The sequence below is a fragment of the Hemitrygon akajei genome, chromosome 9 (genome assembly GCF_048418815.1).
Source record: "Hemitrygon akajei chromosome 9, sHemAka1.3, whole genome shotgun sequence".
Classification (NCBI taxonomy): Eukaryota; Metazoa; Chordata; class Chondrichthyes; order Myliobatiformes; family Dasyatidae; genus Hemitrygon; species Hemitrygon akajei.
In genome coordinates, this window is record NC_133132.1 from 141,073,118 (window position 1) to 141,087,484 (window position 14,367).

The 14,367-nt window shown below is 37.9% G+C and overlaps 1 protein-coding gene across 1 annotated transcript in view; it reads right to left on the reverse strand.

Annotated features, from left to right (window-relative positions):
* The window catches only part of gtf3c2 (general transcription factor IIIC, polypeptide 2, beta), a 103,355-nt gene that overhangs the window by 66,865 nt on the left and 22,123 nt on the right, over nucleotides 1-14,367 (reverse strand). Inside the window, exons 5-9 of the mRNA XM_073057132.1 lie at nucleotides 12,800-12,877; nucleotides 9,990-10,088; nucleotides 9,316-9,543; nucleotides 7,979-8,090; nucleotides 5,178-5,295 (exon numbers count right to left, since the gene is read on the reverse strand). Of these exons, the coding sequence (XP_072913233.1) occupies nucleotides 5,178-5,295; nucleotides 7,979-8,090; nucleotides 9,316-9,543; nucleotides 9,990-10,088; nucleotides 12,800-12,877 (635 nt within the window). The remainder of the gene's footprint in view (nucleotides 1-5,177; nucleotides 5,296-7,978; nucleotides 8,091-9,315; nucleotides 9,544-9,989; nucleotides 10,089-12,799; nucleotides 12,878-14,367) is intronic.

Below are 14,367 nucleotides of genomic sequence, written 5' to 3' on the forward strand. Positions count from 1 at the left end.
ACTGCTTGATTAAGTATTGTTCATTTAAATAATTAACTACAGGCTATATAAAAATGTTAATTGTATACATCATCATGCTACCACATGATTTATGTGTACCACGCTTCAAGTAAACAATGTTCAACCCGCTTTCTAGACTCCCATGTCGTCCTTCGAATTAGTTTAATGTTTCGAAGTTACAGAACATAATATACCTCCTTGTCTCCATCTGAGATTTTACCAACAGTAGATTCATCTGCAAATTTATAGATGGCACTTGAGCTGTACCTAGTCATACAGTCATGAGTGTAGAGAGCAGAGCAGTAAGCTAACCACATATCTCCGAGGTGCACCTGCATTGATTGTCAGCAAGAAGATGTTATCACCAATCTGTACTGATTGAGGAAGTCGAGGATTCAGTTGCAGAAAGGGATAAACAGAGCCAAGCTTAGAAGCTTGGTGATTAATACTAAGGGATGAGGACACTTAGTGCTGAAATATAATTGATAAATTGCAGCTTGATGTTAAGTTTTCCTGTTATCCAGCTGCTCTAAAGCAGAGTGGAGAGCCAGTGAAATTGCATTTGCCGTAGACCTGTTGCAGCAGTAAGCTATTACCATATGCGCAGGTCCTTGCTGAGGCAGCCATAACAAATCTCTTGAGACACTGCACAATGGTAGATGTGAGAGCTACTAGTCAATAGTCCTTCAGCTAGCTCACCCTGACAATGGGGACCAGTATAATCACTGTCTTTTTGTAGCAGGTTGAAACTTCAGAATGCAGCAGTGCCAGATTTCTTGAACACTCTAGCCATTTGGTCAGCAGTGGTTTTCACTACCTGGCCAAGTACACCATCGGGTTCTCCCTCTTAAAGGATGTTCTGACATCAGCCTCAGAGATCACAGGATCTGTATGGATTTGCACAGGTATAGGGTTATCCTCCCTTCAAAGTGTGCATAAAATGTATTCAGTCATTGGGGAGTGAAGCATCAGTGCCATTTATGCTGTTAGGGTCCGCCTTATAGGAAGCAATGCTATGTAAATCCCAGTAACGGCTGTCCTGTATCCAACTGTGTCTCTAACTTCACCCTGAAGTGCCTTTTCACTATTATGATGGCCTCCTGTAGATCGTACCTGATCTTCTTATAAGATTTTGGATTGCCAGTCTTGGATCTTGCTGATCTAGCCCTTAGCAGTCTGCCTTGGGCTGGAGCTCCCTACTATCAGGTTATGTTAGCAATGAGCAGTTCATCTTTTAAAAAGCATTTCCTCTTGAAGGCACCAATTCTTTGCTGAAACCCAGTCTTTTGTATTGGTCACTCACTAGTGTCTTTTATACAACATAAGCCATGTCCATATATATTGAAAGATATTCAGTTGTGGATCAGTAACAGGTAAGCTGAAATTATGATTGACATCTGTACAAACCACTTACCAAACAGGAATAGTGCACACAATTCTGCTTCCTTGCACAGAGTACAGCTACACACTAAAACTTCCTTCCCGCTGTTCCTTTAAAATCAGCCAGTCTCCCACAGACAGCTTTAATTGCAACATGAGACTATTCCATTCTTGCCCACAGATCATCTATATTATACTATACAATTATTGTACTAGAATGACTATGTGCTTCATTTCAAATATGCACATCCCTATTTTGGCTCATCACTAGTGACTGAACTCTGCCTGCTAGTAATATGAGCCTGATAATACTGAGACACAGCAGTGTAGCTAGAAGAGGTAGTAATCCAGATTCAATCCCTAACTTGTGTGCTGAGTTATGTTTGACTGCAGAATTTCTTCCAGATGCTCTGGTTTCCTCCCACATCCCAAAGATATGTAGGGCAGTAGATTAACAGCCCTATCAAAATTGCCTCTAATCCATGGGCAAGTGATAAGTTCTGGGGAGGGTACTGACAGACTGTATGGATAGCAGGTTAACAAGAAAGTTAATGGTGTGTTGAATCGCTCAGTGAGCCAACAAACTTAACGGACAGAACGCCCTTTTACATCCTAAGGAAATATTAAGTATGATTGCACTTGCCTTGGATTGAATAGAGTAGCTGAACATTATAAAACTATTATTGGCTGACACTTCGTGCCACCGCAGATATTGAAGTGTGCTCAATGAAGTGCACAAAATGAAAGGAGCAGGGACACTAACTACCCAACATCAGAAATCCGCTTCCTTACACTGTATCTGCATCAATACAACACAAAAATCTGCAATTTTGATGTGCTTCCCAATATAATTATTGGATAAATCCATTGTTACAATGTTATGCATGGAAAAAAACTTTTTTAAAAAATTAAACATCTAATTCTATATCCTCATTTAGTGGAACTCTGATAAGAATTTGCTCAGAAATCCTCATGGCTACTGGGTCCAGAGCCAATAGTTCCAGAGCGCTGCTGGGACTGGGATCCAGACTGTGGGCTGCGTGTACAGCCAGAGCATGGATTGGTGTCCCTACACCAGGGTTCAGGAACGTGGGTAGATTTGTGGTTGAAGCTGGGATCCAGAGTACTTGGACATTTCCCACTCCCTTTGAATGCACTGGGCTGACTGAAAAATTTATTATACTGCTGCACAAGATGAAAATAAACTGAAATGAAAATGTGCTTGAGTATTTATAGAAGATCTGATAATGCAGAAAATCTGTAGGTATGACACTACCAAAGGTGCCAGATTGCTGAGGTTTCAGTACACATACGAAGACCACGTGCCCTACCTGTGGCCAAGGTGCAAGAGGTAAAAAAAAAATCATAATGGAAAAAATGTAAACTTAAAAAAATAATTCAGGGCTTCTCAAGGAAGTGAAACAGCTGTCAGTTTAAGGAACAAACATTTCTGCTAATCATAGAGGAACTTCAGTAATTCATCTTATTTAAGTTGTTGATTTCCACCACAGCTACTCAGTTAGAGCTGTTCTTCTGTAATGAGATAAAAATGAGAAAATGTAGTGTTGCCAACTGATTAACTGGATCCCTTTTGACCAAGAACTATTCACCTAAATTGCAAAAAAAACCTAAATCTATTGACTCCTGATGAAGGGTTTCGGCCCGAAACGTCATCACTACCTCCTCCCATAGATGCTGTCTGGCCTGCTGAGTTCTGCCAGCATTGTGTTTTTTTAAAATCTATTTCTAATTTTATTCTTGCATCCAAAAACTACTGACCCAGGATTGATTCTGTGTAACCTACAAAATTGAATTTATTTTCTCAAATCATCATGGTCAACTAACTTCAGTTTGCACCAGTCACAAGTTGTTTGACAGAAATGGATTCTTTAGTATATTCTCTCATTGTACTCACTGTCTCCATTTATCACAAAAAGTCAATCAAATCCAGTTCAAAATTGGCTAAATATCAGATAGAGTTAGAAAAAAAACCTTAAAAAGAGGATGTTGATTAAATATGTGGCTTCTGAAAAGTCTATCCCACTATGTTCATTTTTATGATAATTTGCCATAAAGTCATCTATTAGATGTCTATTAAGTCTAATATGTCTATTAAATGCAAGGAAATAAATTTTGAAAAGATGACATTGATATTTTCAAGTTGAATGGAACTTATGAAGTACCATCAAAGTGAACAAAAGTTACTTATTCCTTTTCAATCGCAAGAGGTCAGAATTATTTGAATTTACATCTCAGCTGCCACTCCCTGATATTTAAACTCTGAAACTTCACAATGCTGCAGTCTTGAAAAAATATACTTTAGGAAAGAAACAAGGTAGAAAACAATCCAATTAAATCATTTAATGTAAGTATAAAAATGGAAAAATGATTTTGAAAGGTCCTGATAAAAATAGCTGTAATTGGCAATATAAAAAGAAAATGAACAATTTCTTATGCCAATTGAAATCCCAAATAAATTACCATACAACCAGCAATGCATACATATACAGATCAACCATCTTTGGAGCTCAAATATGGCAAAGAAACATTGCAGTAATAGCATTTCAGTATGCAAAGCTAATTTGCAAACTAAAGGAAATTAAACCAAGGATGTAAAATATACTCTTTAACTAGTTGAAACACTGCAAATATCGTACAAGACAGTGTATCTTACTGATACTTGTAATTTGAAAGCACCTGTTTAGAAGTTTTCCACAAGTTTCAAAACTTTTTAGAAAAATGTTGCTTAAATAAGACTTTTTGAGTAATCAATTGGATAGCATAGTTCTGCTTCAAGTCATAACAAGCAAGCACTATACATCTCTTACACCAGTTGCAGCACCATACTGTTTATTATTTCAAACACTCAATGCAATAAAAAAATCAATTTCTGGTTTGGGAAATTTTGTGCAAGCCTAACCTTTAAAACTCTGTGGCGAAATGGTGACTCAGAATTCTACCTAACTGAAACAGAATGAAGAGCAAGACCATTACTGGATTTATGTACAAGGGTCCAAATTAAGAGCATTCTGTGCATGCCTGGAGTTTGAGGCCTGGAATTCAGAGTTTGGTGGTTGGCAAGTCTTGGAATTGATACCGAAGACTAAAGCCTGAGATCAAAGACCGAAGTCAGCAAGTCCAGAATTGGAGACCCAATGTTTGAAGCTCTGGCTCAGTGTGACTGGAAGGGTCCATTATCTGTGAGCCCAATGGTGGCCTGCTGTCTGCGAGGCCGTTGGAGGATGGAGGCTCAAGGCTCAGAGGCAGCCTGTACAGGGGTTAGAGGTACGACCGTGTGTGTGAAAGCATGTGGATAGGTTGGAAGGAGGAAAGGGGCTTGTTTTGTTTAGTAACACCCTTACAAGCTGCCCCCAGCACACCTTTAGTTCATGTTGGTTCTTAACGCAAATAACCCATCTAACTAACTGTATGTTTTGATGCACATGTGATAAATAGAATTGAATGTCAATTTAGTTATTTGCTGCCCTCTGCTGGCATATTTTCAGAATGCAGTGAAGGAGCAAGAAACCATGGATGTGGGGATGACAAAGTGGATTAATAACAACCATCATTTCTGATGCAGACAATTTTGAGTTTCATTCTCCTTAACTTTCATCTGTAAGCTTTCTAGTCTTGTTTAAAATGTAGTGCACATTAATACACGTTTGGTAAAAATGTAACAACTCCTAATTCTCTCCAGAGTAACCGATCATTGTAACAGAGGAAAAATTTCATTGTTCTACATGGGAAAAAGGCACTTCAAATGTTCACCTGAGCCGAGTTTCCCGATTACATACCTTTTAGAAGTTTCATTTTATACATATTTAGGGATTCTGGATGTGGCAAACTGTAGACAACAACTTTTCCAGAGGAAAATGCAGCTGCTAGAACACCAAGTCTTGCCATCTGAGGAAGCTACAAAAAAAATACAGGATTTTAATAATAGATATTACTTTTATTTCTAATCTATGAATCTGGGGTAAAAGATGTAGATTCAAACTCTATTTCAGAGACTTGAGCACGCAAGTAATGCTAGTGCTCCTGTGTATTACTAAGGCAGTGCTGAGGCTAGACCAGGTGGTACAAATGGGCGAAAAAAAAAACTTCACAGGAACTATTCCAAGAAGAGATGAACTCTTCTATTGGTGAATCAACACCACTAACATATGTTAACTAATACAGGTGGCCCCCGCTTTTCGAACTTTCGATTTACAACAACTCGCTGTTACAAAAGACTTACATTAGTACCTGTTTTTGCTAACCAAAGAGGATTTTCGCTTTTACGATAAAAAGACACCTACTTTATACATGTGTTTACCCCGAGGAAGTCGACAATGACCCCGAAGCCTCGTGCGAGCATTTGTTTGTGTACGCGTGTACGCATGTGCGTACGTATGCGTGTACGTGCCGTTTTTTCCTCCAAATCGATTTTGGTTTGCTGCCTTCCCGAGTTTGATAAGTGAAACTACACCGTACCTACAATATTTCTACTTTATATAGGGTGTAAATTTATTATATCATTCCTGCTTTTACTATACGTTAGTGTTATTTTAGGTTTTATGTGTTATTTGCTTTGATTTGGTAGGTTACTTTTTTGGGTCTGGGAACCCTCAAAAAGTTTTCCCATATAAACTAACGGTGATTGCTTCTTTGCTTTACGACATTTCGGATTACAAACAGTTTCATAGGAACGCTCTACCTTCCAATTGCGGGGGGAACCTGTAACTTATCTTATCGCTGTTTTAGGGAAATTCATTAATTACTGCTCTTCTCAGCACTTGTAAGGGGTCAAGTGGCTCTGAAAGGCTTCAGGAACATTCATTCTTATTGTTGTATCAATGTTTACTGCACAGCTTTTTTTTGTTCATTCTTTCCTCCTTTTTCCAGATAACCTTGAAAGGGATAAAACATCTAATTCATAGAAGATAAAAATCATGAGACAGGAGAGTTGTGAGTATAATTAGGAATAAGCATTAAGAAAATGGTGGCATTCTGGTCATGATGATCAGGCTCTTCAGCATACTAAGGGTCCTTCCTCTATATTGTAAACTTGAGAATGTTTAACAAAGATCACACATTTATGCCTGCAAACATTTTTTCTCTTCACCCCTCCTGCTTCCTGTCTGTGTGGATACTATACCTTGTCCTTAAAAATAGTTTTAAGGGGAAGAGCATGCTTTCAAATTATGATTATGATAAACCTTGGAAACCAGGAATATATTTTCTGGGTAAGATAATGTTGCCTTGCAAGTCACAGACATTTCAGATAAACCATTTTTATATAGACTTCAAACTGTCAACATATCTTTGGCCTTATCACTTACATCTTGTCAGTGCCACATTGCCAGCTGAGCCAAAATGTTCTAGCTCCCATCAAAAAGGTTGCAATGCGTAGGGAAACCCTCATAACCAAGAGCTCCTTAAAATCAACCGCAGAGACAGATGGTGGCCTCAACATAACACAATTTCATATCTGAAGTTCCAAATATGTTACCATACTACCTTGAGATTCGATTTCTTGCAGGAATTTACAGAAAATTTCAAGCTACAACCACTAATGTTGTACCTCAAAGGAGCTAGAGGAAGATTAGGAGCCAGGGCTGCTGGCAACGGTGGTGGAGGCGGATACGATAGGGTCTCTTAAGAGATTTTTGGATAAGTACATGGAGCTTAGAAAAATAGAGAACTAAGGGTAACCCTAGTAATTTTTAAGCTGGGGACATGTTCGGCACAACTTTGCGGGCTGAAGGGCCTATATTGTGCTGTAGGTTTTCCATGTTTCTATGTTTCTATATTTTCACATTTTAAAGATTATATGGCTATAAACTGAGTTGCTACAAAAACTTGATTTTGTTTAACAATTAGTATTTGTAATCAATCAAAAGATGGCGCTACAAAGCTGAACTGGAGGAAGGCATTAAGACTGTGAGTTACAAGGAAAATAGAAAAAGGACTGCATCTCAGGAAGGAAATGGATAATTTAAGTAAAATAATTTCATTTGTATGGAAGATGAAGAGTTTTTTTTCAACCATTTGGTGGCAAGGACTGGTCTCTCAGTACAGCAAGGATATCTAGCATTCATTCACAGATCTGGAGACATCCTGCAGAACTGCTCCAAATGGTGCCAGCAATGGAAGTTTTGTCTGAGGATGAGTATGGTCTGCACAAGGATATTTCAGGTTGCAATACAGCTTTCGTTAAAAGAACATTTCAAACAGCACTGCTACTAAATCCCAACAATATTCAAGCAGCCACGTACGATTTAAGACAATGGAATTATTGCTGGATGATAGTTACAGAAATTACATGTGAGTACAAGATTGTAGGCTGCACTGTAAAAACAAAACTTGATTTCAGAGATAATGCTCAATCACGCATCCAATATTACCTTAAAGTATTGTTAAGTTCAAGTTAGATTTTGTATGTTTTACCATAATTAAAGACAGATATCACAAAGCCTATTTTCATTCTGAACCAGTTGAAAATTCAATGCCACTTTTTGTAACCTTCTTAAAATCATAGACTAATCTCCTAATGTATTTTAGAACAATTGTGTATAAAAGTTTACATAAATTTGAAAGTGAACAAGTTACTTACCTTTCTAGTGGTTTCTGGTAGTTCCCAAGTCCCACTAGGACACCACTTCATATCCCAGATACATCCATAATCTGTTGCAATGCCATAAGCTAATGCAGCATTCATTTGAGGGCTATAAAAGTTACAGAATATACTATGTTTCTTCCAAACGTACATAAACTTACTCTGATTTAAGCTGAACACAAAATGCAAACAAAGAGCAAGTTTTGTTGATTCAATGTCTCTTACAAAGTTAATTTGTCCAACGAATCAAGTTCAGAATCTTTTCATTTTGATACATCAGTTTCCACTCCATATGACACCAACAACCATTCCACAGTCAAAGCCACTTAGATCACTTTTCTTCCCCACTCTGATGTTTTGTCTGAACAACAAATGAACCTCTTGACCATGTCAGCATGCTCTTATGCATTGAGTTGCTACCACAAGATTGGCTGATTAGATTATTTGCATTAATAGGCAGGTGTACAGGTGCACCTAATCAAGTGGGTATTGAAGGTAAAACCCTTGCAGATGTCACTGTAACATAAAGGGCTTCAGTAAATGATGTAAAAAATATGTGGGTGAATAAAAGGACAAGTCATTTACTCTGCTGGCAAAGTCAAGGGCATTTCAGGTGGCACCTTACAAGTTATTCAAAACTTACTGTTCTACATCTGGGCATCACTGGCCATCCCCAACTGCTTCTTGAAAAGATGGGGATGACTTTTCTCTGAGTGACTTAATTTTTTTTAAAAGTTATTTAATAAATTATCCTAACTGACTACTAGCTGATCAAATCTTACCTAACAAGCTTTGACCTCACATCCTTCTTTTACTTATACTATTTTTGAGCTTTCCTGTGTTTATTTTAAAGTAGTGTAATCATTAGCTTTGCAGGAACTTTCTTCCCCTCTGCTATCTGATTCCTAAATGGATATTGAAGCTTTGGACACTACCTCACTATTTTTACATACAGTATTTCTGTTTTTGCATATTTTTTAATCATCTATTCAATATAGGTAATTGATTTACTTGTTTATTATGTTTTATTTTATTTATTTTTCCCCTTTCTCTGCTAGATTATGTGTTGCATTGAATTGCTGCTGCAAAGTTAACAAATGTCATGTCACATGCCGGCTATAATAAACCTGTTTCTGATTCTCATTCTGATTTTAGTCTCACAGATAAATACTTAGGAAAGTGATTGTTCTTATAAATCCAAAAGCCAATGATAGTAAATGAACTTACACGTCAGGTAGAAATTTGATTCTTGTTTTTGCTGTTTGACACTACTCGCAATTATCCTGCATCACTACTTCCAACCAGAAATCAAAAAGTCATTGCTACTTGCTTACCATTTTTCCTGCTGGAGATCACCCAGCTGCCATATCTGAAGCAATGTCGGCTCTACGTGCTGGCACATTAGTTTATGTCTATCGTTCATTCCTTTGTTGCAATAAATGGCAGCATACTGACAGGCAGCTGAACCCTCTGGAGTTGGACACCATTCTAGACACCACACTGGACCACCTACAAAAAAGTTTACATCCCAACGTTCTGTGTGAGCAGGTAATGACTGGAACCTGCAAAATGAAATATATCCATATAATAAGATAACTGTAAAATTGTGATAAGTCCTGAAGTTATGTTCTATCAGAAGGATCTAATGACAATAATTGTTTAATTTTATTTTAATTAATTCTTATTTAACAACTTGAACACATGTATAGTCTTCTATATTAAAGCTCCTACAAGAGGGTTAACAAGATGTTCCCTTCTTTAACAGACAAGGAGTTCAGGAAATAACTTGCACCATTTTCTGGAAACTGCAAGTAAGTAAAACTAATGGACCTCCATTACACTCTAAGTCAAGGATTTTGAGGGCAACTACTTAAATGCTACAGAAACCATCAAACACCAAATTAACTGGGAAGCAGCTTGGAATAAGGTGATTTTATACATCAATTAGTGTTTTTTTTTGTTTCAGTTAACAAATCAACATTTTTCACTTAATGAAAATTTATGTTACCTGTTCAGGTTCTGAATTGTGAGGTCCTCTCGAAGACCTTCCCTTTTAATTTTAAAAGAAGGTGAAGTTGTTTCACTTGGCAAATATTTAAGTGATTCACTAAAGGAAAAGAAAGGCATGGCATAAGTTGTGAATGAATTGTCACCAAATACAATTTTCCTGCCACCTAAAGGAAAAAAGTAGGAAAACACACAAAAATGAGCTGGTATTTAGAGGGACCCGATGGCCCTTACACATGAATCATTTTAAGTTAACATCTAGGATAACAAGCAATTCAGAAGGCAAACAGTATGCTCGTTTTTACTACAAAAAGAATTGAATACAAGGGTAATAATAACTGCAAGACAAACCTTTTGTGAGAATGCCCTTAGAATACTATATATCAATCAGATCACCATACTAAAGGAAGGCTATGTTTACATCAGATTACTTCCTGGGGTGGGAGGAATTATCCTAACAAGAACCTTGGGCAGACTGGTCTGTATTCTCTAGAATACAAAAGCAATTAGAAATGATCTTATTAAGATATAGTAAATTCATGTGCTATTTGATAATGCTTTCACAGCTGGGATGTACAGTACAAAAACTTCAGATAAGTGTTTAGCCATTCATAATTGAAATGAGAAAAAGTTTCTCCCTCTCTGCAGGATATCAAATCCACTCCTAGAGGTGCAATCAGTGGGATCAATACATCTTTGGATATTAAGGGTAATGGGTCTAATGCAAGAAAGTGGCACTGAAGTAAAAGATCAGCCAGAAGATTACTGAATGGCACAAGGGTCTAAGTGGCTTCTTCTTGCTTAAATATTGTTATATTCTGCATTTTCCATGCAGAAAATTGTGGTGTGGGGGGGGGGGGGGTGTGAAGAAAGAAGAGGGGGTAAAATTGGTGTGTTGCATGCCCACAAAAATCACATGTCAAGTTTATTTATGTGCGTTGGAACATAGTGAAAGGCATCATTTGTGTTAACAAATGACACATCCAAGGATGTGCTTGGGGCAACCCACAAGTGTTGCCACACATTCAAGCACTAGCCTACCATACCCACAATGTTCCGCAGAACAACTCAGAATATGAAAACCGACAACAGTAAAACAAATCCTATCCCTCCCTCCTACCCACACAGTCCTTTACCCTTGGGGCAGGCCATCTTATTTGGCATTCAGCCTCCAGAGGGCTCTAGGTTACACTTTCAGACCCAGCAGACTTCCAGAGATTCACAAACTAGGCCCATTGGCCTGAGTCTTGATTTCCAGACTTCCAATTTGACTCCTGGGCCCTGATCCCAGGACAGGTTGAACACCAAACATTAGGCCTTGAACCCTGTACTTTCTGATGATGGAACTCCAAACACTAGACCACTAACTCCAGTCTCACCAATATGTGAACCCAGGACATCATTGGAAATTGTTCCTCCTGCCTGCATGGGACTCCAACACTGGAACCTGCTGACAGCTCACAGGGGAGACCATGTCCATTTTCCGCTGGCCAACATCAGACATCTGACCACTGATGTCCCATATTCACACTGCGGACCTTGGACATGAACCTAGACTTAAGACTCCGGTCTGATCTCTAATTCCTCCGCATCCTTTTCCTAAGACCCTAACCTAACCCTTAACACCTCTCTCTGTTCTCAAAACCATACTTATAAATCTAATAAACAACTATATCTGAGCTACAGCTCAACGGAGGTTGCAGCTTGGTGACATCTTGGATTACCAGGATGGTAAATTGTCCCAACTTATTCAGTTTTGCTTGACTGTTGAACATTCTGGATTCTGGCATCAACCTTATCATCAATTGTTTAGCACATCTACATTCTTTTTGTAATGTAATGACTGAAAATTAGATCACAAACAAAGGCAAGTGGCATTACCTGATAAGTGATACAAAAGAATGAATTGTCTTTGATTAATCCTTCCTTTTGCCTTCTTGTGGATAGCTGCAGTAATTTCAGTTTGAGCATTGCCAAGATAAAATACGACAAAATCTTTTTAAAATATAGCTGAGTATTCCCTAATTTGCATAACTGAGATTTAATATGGGGCATACAGATGATTGCATACAAGAGCACCATTTCTATCATCACAATCAAAAAATTGAAACTTAAAGAAGGCAAGTGTGAAATAGTGATTTTACACCTGGAAACAAAATCTTCTGGAGTGCTTTATAGTAACTCCCATAGAACTGGAGCTGAAAGGTTATTAGTTATACAAGGTATGATACACTAGGAGCCAAAATCTTCAAAGCAAGGCCATGAAGCCTTAAATAGCTGAGCTTCTGTACCCAATGGTGCAAAAGTAGTATGGGCTTGGGATTGATAAAGACAGCGTATGTGCCCATTGACTTATTAAAGGAATACAGGCATTCCTCATCACAGAATGGAGATAGTAAAATCCTTGCAGATTAATGCAAGCACAATTAAATTTGTTTAGATCTTTTTGTAGTTAATCTCCCAGTAACTAAAGTTCCCTTAGCATCTGTGCCAAAACATACAATTATCTTAGAGGGGCTGAAATTGACAAATAGAGACTTTCCAATTAGATAGTACCTAGTCAAATCCCATTCAATAATTCTGTTTTAACCACCAAACCTTAGAAATTGATATGATAGGTTTGGAAAGAATACAGCATTTTCTAATACATTTCCAAAGCAAATACTGCAATTCATGAAGAATTAAAATGTACAAAACTCAATAATTATTATTTGTTCATAAAACAGCAACGGTCTTCAGTGTAAGTTCCACACTGCTTTGACAGCATCTTATAGACAAGGAAGTACAGCTCAAAAGTAGATCAGCTCTTACCTTTGAGAAAGAAAACTCCATTCCTGAGATGAAGGAATCCAATCTGGAAATACCCAAGGGGTGTGATGCTCTTCTCGACTATGAACAAAATGGAATTTTTTGTCTAAATTACTTGCTTTTATATCAGCAATATTATTAATTTAAAAAATTAGGCAACCAAAGGGTTTAAAAACATGCCAACAATTAGCTATCTGCTTAACTAGCTCAACAAAACACTTTTCTTCATCTAAACTTAGAGAATACTGAAAACAATTAGCAGGTCAGCCATACGGAGAAGGAAATAGAGTTAATGTTTCAAGACAAGGAACTTCCATCAGAACTTTCAAGTTATAAAAATTTAAATCTTTTTCCCACTATAAACAGGTATTTCCAACCTGGGACCAAGGACTCCTTGCTTATTGGTATTGGTCCATGGCATAAAAAAAAGGATGGAAACCCCTGCTCTACACAGATGCTGCTTCATCTACTGAGTATTTCCAGCATGAGAAACAAAAGTTTCTATGTCATTTGTGTCTTGTGAATATTCTAAGCTATCACCTATTTCCTCTATAGTTAAGAATTCTCAACCGCAGTGCAATATTGGTACGATTTTTCACATGCACACAATTCAAATGACTACTGATTACTCAGGTTATGCAAGTTTCAAAACTAGTTCTGAAGCCTACATATATATGATACATATGAGCATGTGGAGTGACATGAAATGGCACAATTTTACATTAATTTATATACAAAGAGTACACAGTTCGGCCACAACTGGGACACTGTAGTGCCTGACTGGCAGATTTTCTGAATTACTGAATGCTTTTCCATTGCTCCTTTAACACACTTTTTTTTTTAAAAAAAAGCAATGTTACAGAATACAGCAGTACAATAGATTTTCCACTTAATTTTGTACATTTCAATGGAACACGGGAACCAGGGATTCAGCCAGAGGGAGCATTGAGGGAGGAGCACTGGTATGTTGAGGATGTGGGAATCAGCATCCAATGAGTCTTACGCCAAACCACTGAGATTTGAAACAATTGAATACAGGTGGACCCCGTTTTTCGAACGTTCGCTTTACGACACCTCGCTGTTACGAAAGACCTACATTGTTACCCGTTTTCGCTAACAGAAGGTGTTTTCACTGTTACAAAAAAAGGCAGCACGCATCCCGAGCAGCCAAGCTCCTCCCCCGGAACTGCATTCTAGCCGGCATTGCTTAAACACGTGCCTGTGAGCATCTGTGCTTTATGTTGATATATTTTGTGCATCCGTTAGCAAGATGAGTTCTAAGCAATCGAAAAAGCCTAAAAGAGCTCGTAAGGGTGTTACGCTCAGCGTAAAACTAGACATAATTAAGCATTTCGATCGTGGTGAACGAAGTAAAAACATCGTCCGCGCGTTGAACTATTCGCACTATTTATACGCAGAGAGAAAGAATCTTGAAAGCTGCCAATGTTACTGTTGGTTCTGCTCGTAGCAAAGTGGTCTCTATTAGTAAGCATCCAATAATGGGTAAAATGGAAAGTCTATTGCTGAGTGGATTGATGGGTATACAAAGTGTGGTGTTCCATTAAGTTACC